Source organism: Lepisma saccharinum, chromosome 11 (genome assembly GCF_977018435.1).
Source record: "Lepisma saccharinum chromosome 11, izLepSacc3.1, whole genome shotgun sequence".
In the NCBI taxonomy this organism is placed as follows: Eukaryota; Metazoa; Arthropoda; class Insecta; order Zygentoma; family Lepismatidae; genus Lepisma; species Lepisma saccharinum.
This window is the reverse complement of record NC_139239.1, coordinates 62,081,660-62,104,435: the sequence shown is the minus strand read 5'-3', so window position 1 is coordinate 62,104,435 and position 22,776 is coordinate 62,081,660. Positions and strand designations below refer to the sequence as shown.

Below are 22,776 nucleotides of genomic sequence, written 5' to 3'. Positions count from 1 at the left end.
GCGTAGCAAAATTTCGCGAGGCCCTGGGCGAGATTAGAATGAGAGGTCCCGTTAGTTCTTTAAATTTGAAATCTCAGTGCATGGCCGTATTTAGAGGGGGGATTTTTTTAGGGTTCAAACAACCCCCCCCGAAACTTCTGGCATGTTGGATTAATGGGAGTTCAGAAACTAAAATTTGTAACACATTTTCAAAAAATTATTCGCAGTTCCACATAAATACAATAGAGACAATTCTGAAATAATCGAGCTAGAATTTTCAAACATTTTGAATTCTGAAATTTGAGCGAAACTGGTTTAATTCTCAGAATCGCAGCCCACCCACGACCCCTTCATTTTCATTTCTGCTGGATCAGACTGAAAATTTCCTTGTGATTGTCCCAAATTGATAAGGATTTAAATCCCTATTTATAAGAGTTCAAACCTAGGATATCCAGCTTCGTGGCACATTACATTCACTACCCTTCACCCAGCGGTCGATATAGTACATACATTTAACCTATATGCGGTTTTATAAAACACATACTTGTATATAATGCTCTTTGGTAAGTATAGGAACAATATGAGCGTCGGAAAGTGGGATCGAACAGGTCTATAGAGACCCCCCCCCCGAATTTACATCGTTTATTGCAAGTTACAAAATAGCAGAACGTTTGTTAGTTTTATTGTTAATAACGAAAATAAAGTCCAGTTAGTTAGTATTCGAACAGAATAACCAAAGGAAAACAGCGTTAGATCGAATAATTGAGGTTACAATATAGGCACCAGGTTATGCTTTACCATTTAATCCAAAGTTTTCAAAACTCCAAAAATTAAGTTTTATGTGGATGGTCAAACAACATATACTTTATGACTAAAATTTATCTCTCTTACTTTTAAAGCTTTTTCTTGAGGTATCTAAAATTTAATAACAAAATATAATAGCTGTGCATTTCAGTACACACTGCATGAAAAAAAGTAAGTAAGTTGTGCTGCATATTCACACTTCTAATGGATAGAGTAGAAAAATCTCCTTAAGGACATAAGGACAGCAATAATAATAATAATAATAATAATAATAATAATAATAATAATAATATATAATAATACATTTGGAGTCAGTTATTTCTATTATTCAAATTTCTTGCAACGCCCATGGGAATAATTATGAGTGACCCCCCAAAATTTTTTCCTGCCTACGGCCATGTCTCAATGTAAATCTATTCAAAATATTCACGGATGTGTCAGCAATTTATCATATTTAAATAATAATAAATTACTGCCGAAAATGATATATAATAATTTCACTCACCCTAAAAGCATGTTTCTATGTTTTCCGAGAGCTGAAATCTGATATTTACGACAAGCCCGTATTCAGGGGAAGGGCCATGGGGGCCATGTCCCCCCCCCCAGAACTATGAAATATTACAATGTGAAGATATAAAAACTAGTGTTGCCCACGAGACGAGACTTTGGCCTGTCTCGTCTCGTGGAGTCTCGTGGAAATGCTGTCCCGTCTCGAAAATATTAGTTTGTCTTATGACACATGGTCAATTTCGTCTCGTCTCGAATTTTTAAAAGCCTGTCCCGTCTCGTCCCGTGGGCAACAAAAACGTACGAAAACAACATTGACGATTTTTCAGATTGTGCGAGAATTTCGATTTCGTCCTTGCATATTTGAATGGGTTGTTTGGAGAGAGAGGCAGGCTCCAGAGGTCTGCAGTCTACAACTTTGAGTAAATTTTGTTTTATAACCATTGATGCCAATCTGTAGACTGATTTAGTAGGTAGGGAGGAAACAACGCGAGCATTCAAATATCTAACACTATCTTCGTGGCAAATTAACTTATTAGCAAAAATCGGAAATGCAAGAAAATACAAGACAGTGTGTTTCTTATTCAAGAAATGTGTAAAAATGTCCAAGCAAGTTATCGTGATTTTTGGGTAAACGTTTGATATGAGAAATACGACGATAATTTGTACTTCCTTCTTTAGACTGAGTATGTTACGCCCCTGATTTGACGTATTTATTCAATTTATAACGTTTAACTAGAATTTAAAACCACATAAGAACAAAATATTTTAATTTTATTGCCCACAAAAATTAGCCTTTTTCATATTTTTTCTCATTTTATTATATATTTCTTATCAACCCCATGGAAAGCGAGGCCCCTTTAGGCGCGAGTCCCAGGGCGGTTGCCCACTTCACCCACCCCTTGCTATGCCACTGATTCTAATAACCTTGAGTGTATCTATGCAAACAAATATCTAGAGAGATCAGTTGCAGCAAAGTAGAGATACGTATAATTGTGCAGGACGATAATTCTATGTACATATTATTTGCCACACATAAAGTAAACTGCTCCCCTGTGCTTATCACCACGCCATGAAGGCGTATAGGGGGTGTGGGGGTAACGCCCCACACTTTCTTGATCCGGTCGTAAGTGGGGGTGATGTGATCAGCATCACGCCCCTGACCGCCTTTACCCCCCAGGTACCCATGTTATTCGACGCTGGGTGGGCGCCGGGGCCGCTTCCAGCCGGGGATCGAACCCGGGACCTTTAGCATGGTAGTCAGACGTGTTACCGACTGAGCCACCGCGGCCAACTTATTTGCCACACATCAAGAGTAAATTTAAAATATGTCGTGAAATGACAGTATTGCAAGCACAATATCTAATTTCTATAGTGTATAGTAGTAATTAATTTTACTTGCTTAGCAGGATTAACCATCTTGTATAATAAGTTGTAATATACTGATACATTCATTTTCAGGCCTTCTATCTTCCCCACACTTTTGGCCTTTAGATGGTGACTGCTCATATGCAATGAGCGTCCCCCCCGAAATAAAATTCTGGCTACATGCCTGCACACAACACCCTGCACACAACACAACAAATGTTGATGATGTGGTGCACTCAATGGATTGTACTGCAACTTGGAGTTTAACTATTAAGTTTACTTTTATGCACAGGGAGGCTAAAGTCCAGTTAGTATTCGAGTGGGATCTGAACCACTATGTGCCTCCACCAGGTATCAAACCTGGGACCCTTGATTACAAGGTGTGCAACTTGGAAATAAAGTGTCTATCGTGCAGGTTGATGGAATGGTTATCCATATTCTACACACCCACATAACTTTTTACATATATAACATACACATTCACTCTAGTAGAAATCAAGAATTTGAAATTGAATCTAAATTTTGGGTGCGTCAGCACTTAGGCTATTTTGCATCCGACACATTATACAGGGTCCAGACCCTTACCATAACTAAAGTAGCATAATAGCAGTGTCGTGTTACTAAAATATTCTGACTATTGTTAAAACCTGAGGCTGTAAAGGGGCACTCGGCACACACAAGGACAAAAAAACAGGACAACACACACAAAATTATACTGGCCATAGTGCCAGTCACCAGAGCCTCATTCATGTGCAAAAACATTCCAGGGTGCACTATGTGGAAGAGAGGTTGACTTATGGGCGCCTATGTGGAAAGTCACCCCTGGAAATCAAGAGGCTGGCAGTAAGCTACTTGGTGGGTTTATCTTGATATGTTCTTTGTGTTCAAACTAACCTTCCTATTTCCAAAGACTGGCAAGCAAATTACTGTTGATTTCACCAGACCATGAATCAAGGAACATGTTATTTGGTTCCAGTACTATATGCATCCGGGACAGTACAGGGTCAACGAAGTTAGTAAAAAGGTGTGTTTTATACAGCGTATATTGATAGACTTGTAGATTGAATTGTATCTTCTGCAAATATGTATTTCAGACATATAATTTCATTTTAGCCACAATAATATGTGTTAATTATTGCATGAACACCATAAATTCAAATTTAAACAATGTTTTTTTAGGGAACAACACTATTTTTTGGGAAAATGTGCCTTGTTAGCCCCCCACCTGGAAAAAATACCTTCCTTGCCCTCCCTGGAAAAAATCCTGCGGACGTTCATGTGTGTGTTCCATATATGTTCAGCATAATCAGCACATGCATGCTATACTGAACTAATTAACAGTGTTTGAAGTGGAAAATGTTAACTGGGGGTGTTCTTATGGTTTAACATGGTGACAATGAGACAACTGAGAGGATGCAATAACTTTGTTAGCTGGGGGGATATTCGCCACCCCTGCATTCTCCCTTACATCGAGCACTGCTAATAAATAATATTTCTCAAGAAATGATAATAGAACACTTGCACAGGTTACTTTTAAATGATAAAACTCAGTACGCTTTTTATTTAACTGTAATTGTATATAAATAATCATTTGGAAAATACTGCTTTAGTTCTACATTAAAAAAAGAAGGCAATATAATGAAGTCTTTTTTGATTGTCTTTTTCTTGATGAAACTTGATCTTCATTTCTTTCATCAAACATTTCTATTGTCTCCTTTTATTTTCATGGACGGATGGTTTCATCAGAAGTACACCTCCCTTGTGAGCATGGAGACAATAGAAGGCACTTGCTTCTGCTGGTGGAACCAAGGAATGGTAGGATCATTGGATTGGAAGTCTGTAGCAACTCGACGTTGGACTCTGGTTAACATTCTTAGCAAATCTCTCTTCCCTGCTTGGGTATCAAGTTCGTCACACAGACACTGGATGAACCATGTCCCACTGCTTGGGTTTCGCCAGGAGTAGAAGCCTGGAAGACAAGACAGAAGTATGGTAAGCACACACTGCAAAAACAACAAGATGTTGGTGTTGTCAAGCACCATCTTTGGTATCTTGTTACACTACTGGCTGTCAAACAGCACACTCGATAAGATATTTTCTTACTCCAAATGTCACTTTTAGTGGCAACTTGGTGGCATATTTTTAGGGTGTACAGTTACTACATCATTTTGAATCCTTAAGAACTATGGACCTCTCAGACCTTGCTGAATCTATATTTTACTTTATTTCTTGCACCCCTCCAACCATAAGTTAATCCTTCTCCATACCTTTCAGTTAGGGTGTTGGCTACACACTGTCAAGGTCACGAGGTCTTGCCTTTGTTTGTTCAAATCTTATTGAATTCTATTTTCAGTGAGAGGTCTGAGAGGTGTAACATAGTAGTTGCAGGTTCTTTTTCTACACACACACACACACACACACACACACATATATATATATATATTGTGTTTCAAATGGCTCATAATTAATTTTCAATTTCAGCAAATTATAACATATTACTTTGAACTACCCCTCTTCTGGCAACAAACATTTTAAGAATTCGGAATTTCAAAAAAATAAAGAAGCAATTGTTGCAATTTTTGACTGATTTTCTTCCTCTTTGCATTAATGTCATTACGTTTCTCTAACTAAACAATAATAATTGAAAACTGCTTTACAATATTCTTCTATAACCATGTGAGCTCATGTGAAACGCACGAGAAATTGAAAATGGCAAAACAGCGGTCTGACAGACCCGTCCATAGTAGTTGTGTAACTATGAACATCCATAGTAGTTAAGGGTTAAGAAAAAAAAGTAGGTCACATTTATCCCAAAATGTAGGATACAATAAATACATATTGCAGTGGCATTTGATATTACCAGTGGAGGAAATTATACTGTCTAGGCATGAGGCATTCGTATCCTATTCTCTCTCTCTCTCTCTCTCTCTCTCTCACACACACACACACACACACACACACAAGCACATTTATTATATGTGTATTATGAAGTAATGGATATATATTTATCAGCCTACCTATATCCTGTCATGATACTCTAAATGTAGGAGCAAGAAAATGTACTCATTTTCTTTATAGTGTTTGGGAGTGGGGCACAGAGAATAGCGTGTTCATCTCTCCATTTTCTCCCTCCCCCACTCCACTCTATGCACAAAAACCCGTGGGTGCACGAAGGCAAGTGGAAGAGTTAACAAACAGTAGAAACCTTATTATAAATGACAGTTTTATACATATATTATTTAGAAGTTGCCATGGTGTTTTAGGTTTCAATAGCATGTTGATCCCTTCCATCCCTACCAGAAATAATAAAAATATTGGTGGTTCATAACAATTTACGCTGTAATAACTTTACTTCAAGAATTCGGTAAAGATTGATGGTACGCGTGAAACACTTCCTTACTTATTTATCCCTTGGTGCTACAGCCCTTGAACTTCAATTTTTTCCTATTCTGTAATTTTCTTCTCTATATTTTCATTTCTAATTTCCTAACATCTTCAACTCACCCCTCTAAATTTCCAGGTATATTAAAATTTACATCTTTGGTACAATCTTTTTTTATTTTTATTTTCCTGTAGTTTACGGTTATTACAAGCAAGTTATTACATAACTGTATCTTTAGTCAAAATAAAAATAAATGTCTGATGAAGGAAGAATGTGTTCTCCTGAAAAATCAAAACGAAAAACTGTTTTCTGATGCTTGTAATAACCGTAAACTGCAAGAAAATAATTCTACAATGCAAGCAATGCATACATACAAGAAAAACTATTCTTTTTTTTAACCTTCTGGAACCTGATGTTCATGTTGTGCCTCCCTCCCCCAAAGTTAGGCCCCAAGTTATGCTCTTCCTGTTAGTACATTACTAGCTAGTTTTCCTCTTACATTTTCCTAGCCATTTTATTCTGCTTTTAATTTCTACTACAATATCTTCATCCCTATAAAGTTCCGGAAGTTCTGTCTTTGTTCTTATTCTCCACATTCCTTTTTCTTTAACTGAACTAACTAACTAACTCTCTAGTTTTCTTAAATCCAGAGGTTCATGGCTGCAGCAACAGAGGCCTTCCATCTGCCCCTATTCTGAGCAAGATCTATATACTCTTTTCCATCCCTACCGGTTTCCTTTAGGTCCATCTCAACGTTATCTCTCCATCTTCGTCTTGGCCTTCCTACAGGTCTCTTACCATCAGGTTTCCCAACAAGAATCCTGTTCCAAAAAATATTTTAAGATCTCCTTACCCATTATAATGACTCTCCATCCATTTTCACTGAAGTCCAAGTTTCTGATCTGGAATTTACCACTCTGCTGTAATTCTTGTATGAATTTCATCAGTTATTTTATTTATATTGTTTATGAATGATCCTAAGTACTTGAAACGATTACATCTCTCAGACTCTTTTTTCTCCTAATTTTATCACTATTCACTTGTTCTTTTTCGTCTTTCATTGTCAACTTCATATATTTAGTTTTTGTATATTATTAGGGCTGAGCCAATACCGTTACCAATGAAGAGAATGTATCGGTATCGGCCGATACTAGTGGTATCAGATGGAATTTACTTATCGATACCAGCCGATACTTTCCAGCATTTCGGTCTTTCACAGGGTCTCCAAAAAAACTTCACAACACTTTTGCAGAGTCTAATTATCCTGTAAATTATGCAAAATTCTGACTTACTTTCTATTTTGCACTAATTTTCAGGTATGAAACTGGATTGTCTGATTACATAACATGTATTTTAATATTTAATTCTTGAATATTTTAAATCAAAATTCTTGGTAAGTTGATGCACAATTGGAGTAGAATACTTACACACTAATATTGATCAATATTTTGAACAGCTTTAAAGTTTTACAATTTTCAACTATTGGTAGCAGCCCCCCCTGCAACCCTCCGAAATGTTGGCTCTCTGTGCTCCTGAAATTTTATATAATCTCAGAAATTCAGCAGATAGTGTTGCTTATTTAAAATATGGATTTACGAAACAGAAATTTGGTTCCCAATAACATATTATATCGTGATGCCTGCGACAATAAGAAGTAGTGTGTTGTCTCAGCCAGAGGGGTCCGGGCAACTTGACATTATGGGTCTCCTCCGAAATTCAGAATTAAGTTACTAGCTCACAGATGGCAATCGATAGGAAACTTCTCTCATCTCATACCTTTATAGCTACGTAGTTTTCGTAAACGTAGTGTAGTGTAGTGTAGTGTAGTGTAGTGTAGTGTAGTATAGTTGTGAATCCAGTAGAAAGTTTCAGTTGCTTCAATGTCTTATTGTTACACAATACCTAAACAAACAAACTTGATATTTCATGACCATTCCTTTTACCAGTTGTTATTTAAAATGTAACTTCCCACCAAGTCCCCAAGCCTCAGCATGAGATTGAAATAAGATCAGAGATAAATTTCCCACATTGTTCACACCTGTTACGTTTTACTTCAAAGTAGACAAAAAAAACTCAGGAGGTGGAGCCCAGGGGCAATTATCCCCTTTATCCTTAGGTCCAGTAGCCCCTATTCCACCATGCAGGGTGTACAACGTATACAGTGCTAAATGTGCTCCAATGCATCCAATAGGCATTTCATTGAGTAACAAATTTTCAGTGAATAAAGTCCATTCGCTGCTTTATTTTCTATCTCTCAAGACTTGAGTCTGCTGCAAGGTTTTGGTATCGGATTGCAAGTGACCTTTTGATGTTAGGTCACTATCGACAATCTGTAAAGGGTCCAGTCCAACCCCCAATAAGTGAAATGATAAGTTTGCTTGAATATATTACTCACTATTGGTATTAGAAACGTAATGTGAGGGGTTCTTACGTTGAATCTTGGCCAGGCATAGCCAGAGGATGGCTCTTTGGCCTAAAGGTGCATCCACCTCTAAGTCCAAAAAAGAAGTACTATATGTAACCTATTTTTTTAAGAAAATGTTTCAAACAAAAATACAAAGTATCACGACACTCTGGCATCATCTCCATATTTTTCTATTCACCGAGGCCCCCCCCCAATATTTTACTTGCAGGGGGGCCCCAAGGAACTGCACTATGCCAATGGTATCAGTTCAAAGTGATATTGGCTCAGCCCAAATATTTATAAGTAATTCTATGTTGTCTGCTTTTAATTTTTTTATACTTTATTCAAATTTAATTGTTTGCTTTGTTATAAGATGTACATCATCTGCATAGGCTAGATATGACTCATAATATTGCCTCAAAGATTTCATAGATAGGAATGAGCCAAATAGCATTTTTGGAGAGAACCAAATAAAGGGTGAGTGGATTCTAACCACTTTCGACTGGGTTTCCTAAAAAATGAACATGAGATTCATGAAAATAGACTAAAATAAAGCACTACTAAAATAAGTTGTAACACCTGTTCAAAAATTCTTACTGTTTGTCTCACCTTCTACAGCACTGAAGGCTAGCAGGAAGTCAGCATGGGTTGGGATTGTATAGGAAGAAAATGCTCCACCAGCATCAACTTCTGTTGTGCCTCCTCCCCCACCACGCAGTTCTACGCCAGGATCTAGTTTGTCACCTCTGCATGCCTGTAGTAAAGAAGACACATAAAAGCATTTACAATCTGCAGACTATAGATAGATTGATATATTTTTTTTATTTTACTTCGGATTTCTGCCACTTTTGACTAATTGTGAAGATGAGTGATGATGATATGATGAAATGATGAATAGACACTTACAAAAAACACCCATGCTGGGATTACTAAATTTAATGCATATTCCATCTTTGTGTTAAAGTTAGTAACTGGTATTTAGCCAATTCAAACTACCTAAGTATTTTGAAACATGCTCCCTTTTTTTGAGTTTGTAAATTAATGCCCATATCTTTATTTTTTGTACCTTAATAGATACTGCTTGAAAGCAACTATGGCTCCATATATGATAATGCTCATGGACGTCCGGAAGGTGTGGAAAAGGGGGGGGGGCTACCCCTGTTGAAAAATGAAAGTCAACCAAAAATTATATATTTCAAAATATCACTTGAGCTACAAATATTTTTTGCATGAACATGAATGAACTGAAGCAATGTTTTTTCAAGGAACAACACTATTATGAGAGGGGATGTGCCTTGTTTGCCCCCCCTGGAAAATAATATCTTGCTTGTCCCTCCCTGGAAAAAATCCTGCACACGTCCATGATAGTCTAGCATTATCATGGATGTCATCATCATCATCCTTTGCTGTTTTTGCTGCCTCTGGTTGGGTCTGATTAGAAGTCAAGCCTCTCCATTTTTTTGTACATTTTTTTCTTAACCTCGGTGCCTATGTTAATGTTAATGCTCTTTAACACTAGAACTGCAGCTGGGTCATTTTTGACCCAAATGCTATTTCTATATTTTCCCACTTCTTTGTGTTTGAACCTGCAGTGCTATATATTTTTTTTATTTTCATCAACAAAAGTCAGTAACAAACACAAGTAATTTAACTTTTCGAGGGTCAACCCCTGCCCCATGAAAAAATCAGATTTACCTAGAACCGCGGCTGGGTCACTTATGACCCACGACTCCCATTTCGTGATTATCAATTGAGGGATGGTAATAGCGGCATATAAAAATAATCTCTTATGTATATTACATGTTTTATTTGAAGTTGAACACACACAGAGCACTTTCATATGATATATGAAAGACAACATAGAGTATTGTGTAGATTTTCAGGGTGATGTCATATATTGAACACACATAGTTTTTGGCCGTGCACTTTTTGCAAATGATTTTCTTACAAGCATGACACTTAACAAACAATTTGTTTCCTGTGCAGTTTTTCTTTACCTGACACCCTGTGTGCTTTTCTTGTCTCTCTGGAATCTCATCAGGGATAGTGTTGCGGAAGTTTGGAATCCTCGTTGCTACATATTTCTCAGCAAGCTCCTCCCCTAGTTGTAGAAGGAAGTCTCTTCGATTCAATTTCTTCTCATTCAATGCATTGTACACAACCCATGCATTTATTCCTGCCAAATCCAACAAGTTATAAAATGTGTGAACTGGCCAGCTTCCGGATGATGCTTTCACGGAGTATTTGCAGGCCATCTGATCACCACATCAACTCCATATTAGGAGTTATTATAAAATATTACTGTGTCTGTTTTTTTTTTTTTATCTTCCTGATAGATTTTCAAAGACATATCATTCTTCTTCAGCACCACCGTACTGTATAAATTATATTTTACATTCTTTACACAAGCTGGTATTTCCCTAGAAGCTCTGTTCATGGTACCAATAAGACTTGTGGCATTTGCTTTCAAAGTTTCAGAGAGACACGAGGAGGTGAAGAAGTTGTCACAGGTTACATTTCTTCCCTTCTTCAAATAAGGTTCCATCAACCTCTTTACAACATAATCACCAAGGTGCTCATTATTTGGCCTAGTATCATATTTTCCTAGGTACAGAAAAGCACTTACTATATACTTCAATTCTTTGTCTACTGTCATCCAATATTTCTGCCCATACTTATCTGGTTTGGATATCATGAACTGCATAAATCTGCAGCGGCATTTAGAAGGAAAGAGCTGCTCATCAATGGTTTTATAGTACATTCCAGGTATATAGCTACATTGTGCCTTTGCAATGAACTTATACCAGATTTTTGAAAGCACTGCAAATTTGTCTTCTTTCAGTCTTTCCGACCATGTGGATGTAATATCAAATATCAAGAAACGTATTATTTTCTGAATCTGTCACGAGACATTGTCGCCTTTACAAAAGGATTGCTCCACTTCGCTGAACACAATGAGTCCAGTTCTAAGCCCCTAGCTCCTATGGCACCACAGATATGTTGCCAGATTGTGCACAAAACATGATATTTGATATATTTGTAGAAACAACAGTAAACGAATATGATACTTCACCAAGTAAATAATTTCACACACTATTTTCAATGACGAGTCAAATATGACCCATCCGCGGTTCTAGGGGGTAGCTGAATCGCCGCTGTTCTGGTGTTAAGTGACAAGGATTGAAGAAATCTGTTGGCTTCTTTTATCCCATTTGTATGTGGGAATTCAAGAATCATGTAATCTCGGCTTTCACTTAGTATTTTCACAAGAAATTTTGAAACTATTTTGACAAATATAGACTTAGTTGGTTTTAGTTTTAACAACTTAATTTGTGCACAGTCACTTATGTTGTTGGGATATCATAAAGAATGACTGTCGTGGTGCTGTGATTGGGCTTGAAGCTAGATGTGACTAACATGTGAGAAGAGCTGTTCGTGTATCCTGCTGAATGCCTTCTGTATGTCCTGAGAGGAGACTCTAGTAAAAGTATATGAATTTATAGGCTTAATGGGCATAAATATTTGTCGTGGATCAGCTGCACACTGTGAATATTGTTTAAATTAGTAATTCATGCTATTTTGATCTAATATTATGTCTTCGGGTATATTTTGACTGACACCATTGCTGCCTATAAGGCCCACAGGCTGTTCACATTCTTATCGATTCCAGAGTTATCATAGTGAAACTTGCCATTTTGCACATTTTTTAGCTATATTTTAAAAGTATTTGCAGCTAAGGAGGCTATCATTCTGTATGTATGTATCTCAAATGACAGTAGTCTCTAAGTTGCCATAATTCGTGGACAGTGTTATTAACTATGGTGTAGGAGGCTTTGTAACTGTGAGGAATTTATTCATCAACATCCTTCAAAAAATCAAAGATCTATACACATCACCACCTAGTCGTATTAATCTAATATTCTGAATGGTTGTATTCTTACAAAACACACACACACCTCATTGGTTTATAATAATTTCTCATTTTTTGGTTAATTTTTTGGTATAAATCAATTTTACAGGATAGCACAATCTCAACATTTGTGTTGGAGTAGTCGGCATAAAGCGATCGAGGCAAGAGGTCCTAGGTTTGAATAAACCATGGGTAAGGCATAGACGTGCAATTGTATTTATTCCAACATCTATTTTACTCCAGCTTATGCTTAATTTTCATTGTCACAATTAAAGCAAGTAGTAGAAACGCAACGTAAAGGAACCTAATTACAATATGTTAGGGTGGACACTACAAGCTCTTACCTGAATGAAAAATAACTTTGGTTTTCCCGCAAGGCCAAGGCACTTGTCAGCTGTGAAAGGCGTCCAGAGTTGTTCCACTGAGAACATGCCATCCTTGGAATGCAGCCAGTCTCCATGAGCACCGTGGGTCAAAATGACCACCACTAAGGAATCCGAGTTATCATGGTCCTCTGCTGCAACTACACAGGGAGGAAAATAACAGTTTTAATGATTACAGTGTATTCACAAACACAGAACTGCTTGTAAACATATTCTCATCACATCAGATGAATATTTTTAAGTATTAGCACAGAAAATTTCTGTTGACATATTGTTAATCACTTCCTGAAATTTACATTTCAGATGTTAGAGATTAAAATCATAACAGTAGAAACCTTGTAAGTGCAATAGAGAGCAGAAAGAGGTATTTTTTTTCCTAAAAGAGTGTGTTATAAAAACTATAGGTAAGAAAGACTGATTATGTATATACAAGACTACTGTATTTTTTAAAGTAAAATACTATATTAATTGCTGGCATAATGATGCTAAAAAGAGTTTTTATGTAGTTAACTAAAAAAGTATCAGGTTACAAGTAACTTTGCTTCAAAAGTAATTTCTTACTGCTGCCTTGCACAAAAAAGCAATGTTTACTTTGTCATACAATATAGACAGTAAGCAGTTTTAACTGGACTATAGATACTTAAATTCTCCACCCTAACATGCACACACTACATTTTTACAACAGACATACCCAGTGGTATATCCCAACATGCCTGAAAATTTCCTCAACATCCCTTAAAATTTTTCACAAAGGTCCAATTTATAGTAATTTTGGTTCTAAATTTATCCTTACACTCGCTAAATATTAATGTATATCCCCAGATGAAATATTCTGGATAAATCCCTGGTTACCTACTGTAATTAAAATATTTCTGAACAGTTGCCAACAACATTGAAGATAAGGTACAGTATACCTCTACCAATATTATCCACCTTTTTGACAAACATGCACCTCTCCACACTAAACCGGTGAAGCATAAAAGTGTTCCATGGATATCTGAAAACACGAAATTACTCATGAAACTCCGCGACAGAGCTTTATTAAAATATAAACGCGAAAAGACAAACTACAACTGGGAACACTATAAGGAACTAAGAAACTTTACAACTACGGTGCAACGACAAGAGAAGAAAGCATTCTTTAACCATCACCTACGATCTAATAAAAACAACAAAGACCTGTGGAACAAACTCAAGGCGTGGGGAACTAGTAGTAAAACTACTAATAATGAAATACCCCCTGATATACGAGACGTAGATAAATTAAACAAACATTTTTCAAACATCTGTCGTGAGACCGACTGCTCAAAATCAGCTTTAAATAAAACCAGTAATTTATTTAACTCCAAAATATTTAATGAAAGTGCACAACAATTTCATCTTAAAGAAATCAGTGAATATGACACAATTAAAGCAGTAAATAATATACGATCCAATGCCTCTGGCAATGATGGAATAACAATAAAAATGCTCAAACTATCACTTCCGTTTATCTTAAGTCACCTGACACATACAATAAATTTCTCCTTTCGGACTGGACAATTTCCAATCAGCTGGAAAACAGCGCGCGTGATCCCTTTACCTAAGAAAAAAGTAATATCGTCCTTAAACGATCTTCGTCCTATAAGCCTACTACCCATCCTTTCCAAGATCACCGAAAAAATTGTTTACATTCAAGTTAGAAATCATGTGAACAGCCTCAATCTCCTTCCGAAATGCCAATCGGGCTTCCGCCCTGGTCACGGCACGACGATGGCGTTGCTAAAAGTCACCGATGATATATTTCGCTCAATGGACAAGAGTATGACAGTTGCTCTGGTTTCACTGGATCTGACAAAGGCTTTTGACAAGGTTCATCACGACCTACTCTTAAGCAAGTTGAAATATTATAATTTTTCACACCCCGCACTCAAATGGTTCAGATCGTACTTGACAAACAGGCAACAGAACGTGTTTCTAAAAACTGCCACGCCCTCTCTCTCTAACACGCTTCCGCTAGAAACTGGCATTCCGCAAGGATCAATTCTAGCTCCCCTCCTATATACAATCTTCACAGCAGATTTAGAAACCAACATAGAGCATAGTACCGTACACTTTTATGCAGATGACACCCAAATTCAAATCCCATTTCCACCAAAATCACCAGATTATGCAATAGCATTACTTAACAAAGATTTGGCAGCCATCAATACCTGGTGTAATGCAAATGGTCTGAAAATAAATCCACAAAAATCTGTTTTCACCATCATCGGTTCCAAGAATAGCCTCGCAATGATAAACCCGAATAATCCACGCGTCACAATAGAGACATCCGAAATTCCACATTCAAAAAGTATAAAGAATTTAGGAGTTATGTTAGACGAACGCTTGAACTGGGACCTTCATGTTCAAGAGCAAACTAAGAAAGCCTACGCAGCACTAAGATCCCTCTATAAATTTAATGAATACTTAAAAACAGATATTAAAATGAAACTTGTGCAAACACTGATTCTCCCTCTTCTAGACTACTGTGATATAGTATACGGTGCAAACTTGTCTGTTCGAAATAAAGTCAAAATTCAAAAAGTTCAAAATTCGTGTTTACGCTTCGTTTATAACATTAAAAAAATCGATCATATTCTTCCAACCCTGAACGAGAACAAAATGCTAAACATGAACAGACGTCGCAGACTTCAGCTGCTTTACACAGAATCTTTTGCATAAAAAAATCCCCGAAAATTTATTCGAGAAACTAAAAACCAGAAGGGAAATACACAACTACAAAACAAGAGGAACAGTGAAACTTGAACTCTTTAAACACTCGCTGGAAATTTTCAAATCGTCTTTTACACTTTCAGCGGCAAAAACATGGAATGAACTTCCACCATCCATTACCTCCCTCCCCAGTCCTAACAAATTTAAGAATAAACTAAAGAATTTTCTGTTAGATGAGCAATATCTCTGTTCAAGTTCCCACGAGTAACACTACACAATACAGTTTAGACTACATACGAGCCTAGCCAATCCAATACAATCCTTGACAAACCTTCAACTATATTGTAATATTTACGTATGCGTTGTTCTATCGTACCTCACAAAACTAGCATAATCATGTACATCAATCTCAACATCCGTGCGTGAATGTCCTGCTCAGATATTTTTAGTATGTGTGTGTGTGTGTGCGTGAATGTGTTTTTTTTTCTCTTTCTTTTTTATGTGTTGTCTTGATTTTTTAAAATCTCGCCTTTGTTCTTCCTTGTAACCATTTTTTTTCTTTTTATTGTATTTTCTTATCTTTTTTATGGTTTTGTTTATGTACACCAGGTAAATGTCAAACAGGGTTAGGTGGGAGAACAGCCACAGGCTGAACCTCGCCCTCTAATAAAGAAAATTTGAATTTGAATTTGAAACAACCAATAGTATTTCTTACATGCCACATCACATATATTACGTTACATTTCCTTTGTTCATTCAGCGGAAATGCAATTACCGCAACAGTAATGGATCACTTATGTTACATAAGTTCTCAACTCTGCTGAAGAAAATGATATTGTTTAACACTGTTAACATAACATGTGTGTACCTTCACTAAGTACTCTCTTTATATCTCCGAGTTCAAGATCATTGTGCCTGGTCACTTTGTATTTTAGTCGGCCGAGTGTGGCCTCTAGTCTTTGGCAATCTATCTCGGAACCATCTCTGGGGTGTAAATTTCGAGAATCGAAGGTGACGTGGTTGAAAATAACTGCCTGGCCTCTTTTTGGGTGGTCCATCTTGTATTCCTCCGCATCTTTGGCCACCGGCATCTTGGCAATCTTCACAGGTGATGCCTCTCTGCAATCACACATATCGTTTCAGTATGTATTTATATTTAAGCCAGTGAGTGTGTAGTGGACATAAAATAGATTATAATTATCATGGTTTAGCATGTATTAATTTTCATAACAACAAATATGGTCCATTTGGTGATATAAAACACCTTAGAAATCTGCCTGAAGATAAAATTTTACATTATATTGTTTAATGGCACAACTTTTGCTCGATTTGAGAAAACAAAGTGTAGAAAATTGTTCAACAACTCTGATGCATATTGTAGCTACCTAATAAGTTTCCTTGTTGAGGATGCTTTGTTCAAATTTTCTAAGCATCCCCCACTCTCCCATCCAAATATCAAATATCAAAGTTTTCTGATATTGGGAATTGAATTATATCAACTATGCTTGCACTCATTCATTCCAGTGTATGGTCACTCTGGTAGCACACTAAATTGCTTATGATGCATGCATCTTTGGTGCATAAAAATACACACAGAAATGCATAAAAGGGCTTATCCGCTGCTAATCCCTGTGATGTAGTTAAAATATATCAGTTCAAAAGATCGGACACTATCATTTCAAAGAAACAAAAATCACACATTTAACTGTGTCAATTGTTGTGCCAAAAGTGCATCAGGCTTAATCTGATGCATTTCGAGTTTTGTGTGTAGCATCAGACTTGTGTTCAAGAAGACAAGAGTTATGAACTCCTCTTGATAATGACTATATAATAATAATAATAATAATAATAATAATAATAATAATAATAATAATAATAATAATGGATATAGATCTCCTTTCGATGGGGGAGAGGATTTTCAGGTAAATATATGCATTTCCCATGTAGAGAGTTGCATCCAGCAATGAATGATGCCCCCTACCTAAAGAAAACAATAATGATAATAATAATAATTTGCAAACTGCATAGCACTACCAGATTCATTGATTGTACATACCCGTTGGTATTACTTTCTGTTGGATTGGCATCGAAGGCATCTTTGGCTTCATACTGAGGATAACGATTTTCATTTTGGTCATTACCCACATGTTGAGCATTTCCCGGAGGAAGACTTCCTAGAGCGTTAACTACGTCGTAGCATCTTCTGTGCGGTGGGCACTGACCATTTGCATTTGTACTTCCATTGGAACTCTCTGGACCCAAATGCTGTCTTTTCGGTACAGGATTCTCTGTGCAGTTTGAATTGGCCGCCCCATCGTCAATGTCCTCATTGTTTCCGTTGTTGGCAAGTTCCTCAGTTCTATCATCCAATCCATTTTCTTCCTCGATCTGAACCTGAAAAAATGTTAAATAGACCATGATATAATAGCTATTAACTCTGGCTGTTTGGCACCTCATGACATGCGAACTGCATTTTCTGCAAATTTAAAGCAAATCTGTTCTATGAACTTACTAATGTCACTCAGAAAAACTGTGCATTAATACTCTGCCCAAGAGCGCCCCTGAGATATCTGGAAAAGTTCATTATGCACAGTAAGGCTAATCGGGACTGGACCTACAGTTTTATGTGGGATGTGCCTCCACCGGGAATCGAACCCAGGATGCTACCACTGCGCCATTGGGAAGGTTATGATACACAAGAATCATGTTGACTGGGGTAACCAGCCCAGTCAACAAGGTAATGTTACCACAACGTTGTGGCAACATTAGCCCCTAACATACCTAACGTTGTTACAACGTTGAATGTATGTTGATACAATGTTGTGTCAACGTTTAAGGGTCATTTTTTTCAACGTTGACAACATTGGTTGACAACGTTGTCATAACATATACTGAACATTATGTAGCAACGTTAGGTATGTCAGGGGTTAACGTTGCCACAACTTTTTTGCAACATTACCTTGCTGCCTGTGTGTAATTTATGAATATAACAATGCATATTTCAAATATGGTTATTTCGCATGGTAAGCTATTAGCACTCTTGCCAAGCCATTTTTGTATATTACATGTGCGTCACAGTTTCTCTTTACATATTATAAAAAAATTTCCTGATCCACCACAATAGGCAATTGTTAGTCTGGAGATTGTGATGAATTAACAAATCTCTAACTACAGCTGGTAATCAGTTTCTTTCTGAAGTTTTTTTTTTTTTTTTTTTTTTTTTTTTTTTTTTTTGTCCTCGTTTTCCATTTAGAAGGCTACACCTTCTCTTTGGTAAGTGAATTGTTTTCATAAATGTTTTCTCTTGCAAGGTGATGGTCTAAGTGTGTTTTCAGTATTGAAGTGGTATAGATTTACTTATTCTGGGGGTAGTTCACTTAGATGTTATTTATTCAGTAGTGGGAAAATCACTGCTTAGGAAAGTAATAATTTGCTATGGTGCGGCATGTGTTGGATATATCACGTGCCGTAGTTCCGGAGGATGATGGATTATATACAGCTGATAATCAGGATGCTGTGGATCTATCAGGAAGGTATACATGGTTAAGAGATGCTGTAATGGTGTGCAGTGGTAAGTGGGAAGGCAGTCGTGTAGAGCATCTTCGTACATTGTGCTGAGAAGTTGTGGATGGTGCGAGTTCATTCGACCAGTTATATATTTGTGACGGATGGCTTCGATGTGGGTTGTGATTTCCGGGAAGGTTATTCGCTCGTACAGTAGTCGTGTAGGACTTGGTAGGACTACTCTGAAGGCCAAACGAAGAGCATGTCTTTCCAGAACTTGTAGTTTGTGATAGAATGAGTCTGGCGCTGATATCCATGCAGTGTGGCCGTAAATTATTGCTGGTCGAAGGAAAGCCTTGTAGGTATGTAGGACAACCTGGGAGTTGAGTCCCCAGGATGTTCCAATTAGCCGTTTGAGCAAGCTCAGACGATTTGTAGCTTTTTGGACGATGTTGAGCAATTGAGGTTTCCATGTTAGCTTGGAGTCAAATATGACTCCTAGGTATTTTGCAGTGGTGGCAGGCAGAATTGGCGTTCCCCGTATTTTGATGTTTAATAATGTTGGGTTCCTTTGGATCTTCGAGCGACAGCCTGTCTGTAGAAACACCAATGCTTGTGTTTTGAGAGCATTTATTGTGAGACGCCATGTGTCACACCATCTTTGGAAGGAGTTTATAGCTGGTTGGAGAGTTTTGTTTATAGCTTGGATGGTTGAACAACAGGCGAGAAATGCGGTGTCGTCAGCGAATTGGTAGATAGAAACTTGTGGGGGTTTTGGCATATCGGCAACGTATAGTATGTACAGTAATGGTGATAAAGCAGCACCCTGTGGAACGCCAGAGTAAGGGAAAATGGGGTATGACATCGCTCCATTTACAGTGACATAAGCGACCCTATTTGTTAGAAAGCTGTGTACTAATCTGACATAGCAAAGCGGTAGTTGGAATTTATGGAGCTTGTAAATGAGTCCAGTATGCCATACTTTGTCAAATGCTTTCTCCAGGTCGAATAGTACTAGACAGGATGGTTTGGAAGTGTTGAAGTGATTTGTGATGCGAGTCGTTAGTTTTAACAAATTATCAAGGACACTGTGTTGAGGTCTAAAGCCTGCTTGGTGCGACGGAAGTAAACTGTGTGCTTGTAAGTGCATGTGCATGCGTCGAACAATGATGCGTTCGAATATTTTGCTAAATGTTGATGTGAGCTGAATAGGTCGATAGTTTGTGGGGTTGGTACTATCTTTGTGTGGCTTTGGAAACATTAGAACTTTCGAAATCTTCCAGTCTGTCGGGTAGTGTCCTGTGCGGAGGATAAAATTGTAGATAATGGCCAGAAAGGACAGCAATGCAAGCGGGGCCTGTTTGATCAATACATATGTGATATTGTCCAAGCCGGGAGCGGTGTTTCTCTTCCTACGCACAGTATTGATAATATCGTCTGTTGTAATAGGAACCGTTAGAGCATTATTAGGATCAATATCGTGCGTATTGCTGGGTTGCAGTTGCCTGTTATTGGGGTTGGTGACTCTGTCAATTTTGGTCTGGAGGCGGAGATTTGGAGCTAGTTGCGGTGTCGGAGTGAAAGTGTCTTGCAAGGCATTTGCGAAGGCATAAGCTTTTTCAGTGTCTGTGTTTAGAGCTGCGTCCTTGATTGTTATCGGATAAGGAGTACTACTGGATTGTCCAGTGAGCATCTTGAAACGTTTCCAGTATTTTGTGGGATGGCTTTCGTCACTCAATTGGTTGCACGTTTCAATCCATCGACGTTGTTTATAAGCTTTTATATAGTTATGAACTGTACGCAGCCATTGACGGTGTAAGTTAAGGGATTCAGGATTTCTGGTCTGGAGATAGTCCCTGTATGCTCGTCGTGATGCTGTGATTAGGTGAAGATATTGCGGAGGTAGCTTTGGTTTGTAACTATTGAGAGTGGTCGTAGGTATGTTAGTGGTTGCCGCACTGGTAATCTGAGCAGTAAGATGTTCCACCGCCGTATCGAGTTCCTCTGAATTGTTTGGTTCTGGATGCGGGTGAGAAAAAGCATTCTGTAGCTTTTCACTATATGCCTCCCAGTTCGCTTTGTTGTAACACCAGATTTTTCGAGGTTGTATTGTACTGCTCGTATTGCGGTTACCAAGATTTAAGGTAATTTTCACTGGGTCATGGTCACTGCCGATGGAATCCAGCACAGATATGTTCAAGCAGGCACTTAGAGATGTTGATGTTATAACAACGTCAGGGGTAGTGTTACTTATGGGACGTGTGGCTCTGGGCAGTACATGGAATTCTGCTGTAGTGTTTTGGTCCAGAAATTGTAAAAAGTTTGTTTTGTCTTGCATGGTTCGGCTATGATAATTGATGTCCGCTGCTATGATATAATGTTTGCTAAGGGTTTGGATATGTTGAAAGAATTGGTATGGAATAGTCTCCCCTGGTCTTACATAGATGGTAGCAAATGTAACGACCCGGGATGGAAAGTAGATTGTACTAGCAGTATGTTCTGGCAAGTGGAAGTGTGGTGGGAAGGTAACTGTTCGATATGGTAATTTTCTATCTACTCCAATTGCTGTGCCGCCGTTTACTCTTAAGCCCGGCGGGCCATCGTGGCGTAAGATGTTGTATGGTGGAATATGACAGATCATTTTTGGAGCAAGATAGGTTTCGTTTAGCGCAAAGCAGTGAACAGATTCTTCCAAGAGCAGGTGTTGCAATAAAGCTTTTCGTTTAGAAACGGATCGGATATTTAAAAATAGAAAATTATACATATTCCGTACTGCCATATTCAAAACCTTAAACCGCAGTTTCCAAGTGGGATATGTGGAAATGCACGTGAGGACCAGAGTATGTTGCATGGAGTTGCAAGTTGAAAATGGTTTTTGCCGATGCCGTTACTTGGGTTAATATGTGCGTTCTTAAAAATGGGTGCACATTTTGGAGAGTCAGTGTGAAGAAACGTATTAGATCTTCCACTGTTACAGGATGTCGTAGTGAGTTGTCAGGTTCCGTAGCAGTGTCATTGGTGCGCAGGGGGACTGTTAGGTCGGGGTGTTCAGGTATTGCTTCTGGCTTGGCTTTGCATTTGTAGCTGTATGTAGGATGGTTTTCCGTACATGTGACACATTTTGGTGGAGCAGTTTGGTTTTGACATTCTTTGGTTGAATGGGGTCCTGAACAGTATCCGCATTTATCTCGGTTTGGACATGCAGCGGTAGTGTGCTTGTTATATTGTTGGCATTTTTCGCACCGCAATGGAAGAGGTTGTTGAGAACGGGATGGTTCAACTTTGTACCTGCGTCTGTATATGTATGCTCCACTGTGTAGTAGTGTGTCTACAGCATTTTGTGAGTCTGTTAGGACCCGCACCATGTATGTGGGTCCGTTGTTATTGCGAATACGGATACATTTGCGGATTTGTACACCTTCGCATTCCAGTTCCTGAAAGATCTCCTCGTCTGTTAAGACAGGTTCTACACCCCTGATGACTACTGATAGTAGTGGGGATTTATGTGGTGGTGGTGGTTGTTTTTGAGTGGAAGCATTCAGTGTTTGGATGTTTGCTTTGGCTCCATAAATTTCAAAAGAAGCTTTGTTTCTAATTAGTTTTGCAAAGTCTGGATCTGGTGATTTCAATATGATGCCATTACGGGTGAACAGTATTTGTGCAATTTGTGCCCTTGGTACATACTTAGATGTTTGTTGGAACACATGTTTTGCTGTGTTGAATTTGGTGTCGTAATTGGTGAGCAGGAAGTTGTATAAGCTATTATCCTGTTGTTTGGATTTTAGTTGGGTTGCATGAGCTGTATTTCCTGTATCTCGTTTAATTGGTGATCTAGATCGTT

General features: G+C 38.0%; 1 protein-coding gene across 1 annotated transcript in view; it reads right to left on the bottom strand.

Annotated features, from left to right (window-relative positions):
* Nucleotides 1-4,209: 4,209 nt before the first annotated feature.
* Nucleotides 4,210-22,776, bottom strand: part of LOC145995279 (caspase-1-like) — a 31,800-nt gene continuing 13,233 nt past the window's right edge. The window contains exons 2-6 of the mRNA XM_083131867.1: nt 17,488-17,825; nt 16,300-16,550; nt 12,699-12,877; nt 9,054-9,198; nt 4,210-4,627 (exon numbers count right to left, since the gene is read on the bottom strand). Coding sequence (XP_082987993.1) covers nt 4,401-4,627; nt 9,054-9,198; nt 12,699-12,877; nt 16,300-16,550; nt 17,488-17,825 — 1,140 coding nt within the window. The 3' untranslated portion in view covers nt 4,210-4,400. The remainder of the gene's footprint in view (nt 4,628-9,053; nt 9,199-12,698; nt 12,878-16,299; nt 16,551-17,487; nt 17,826-22,776) is intronic.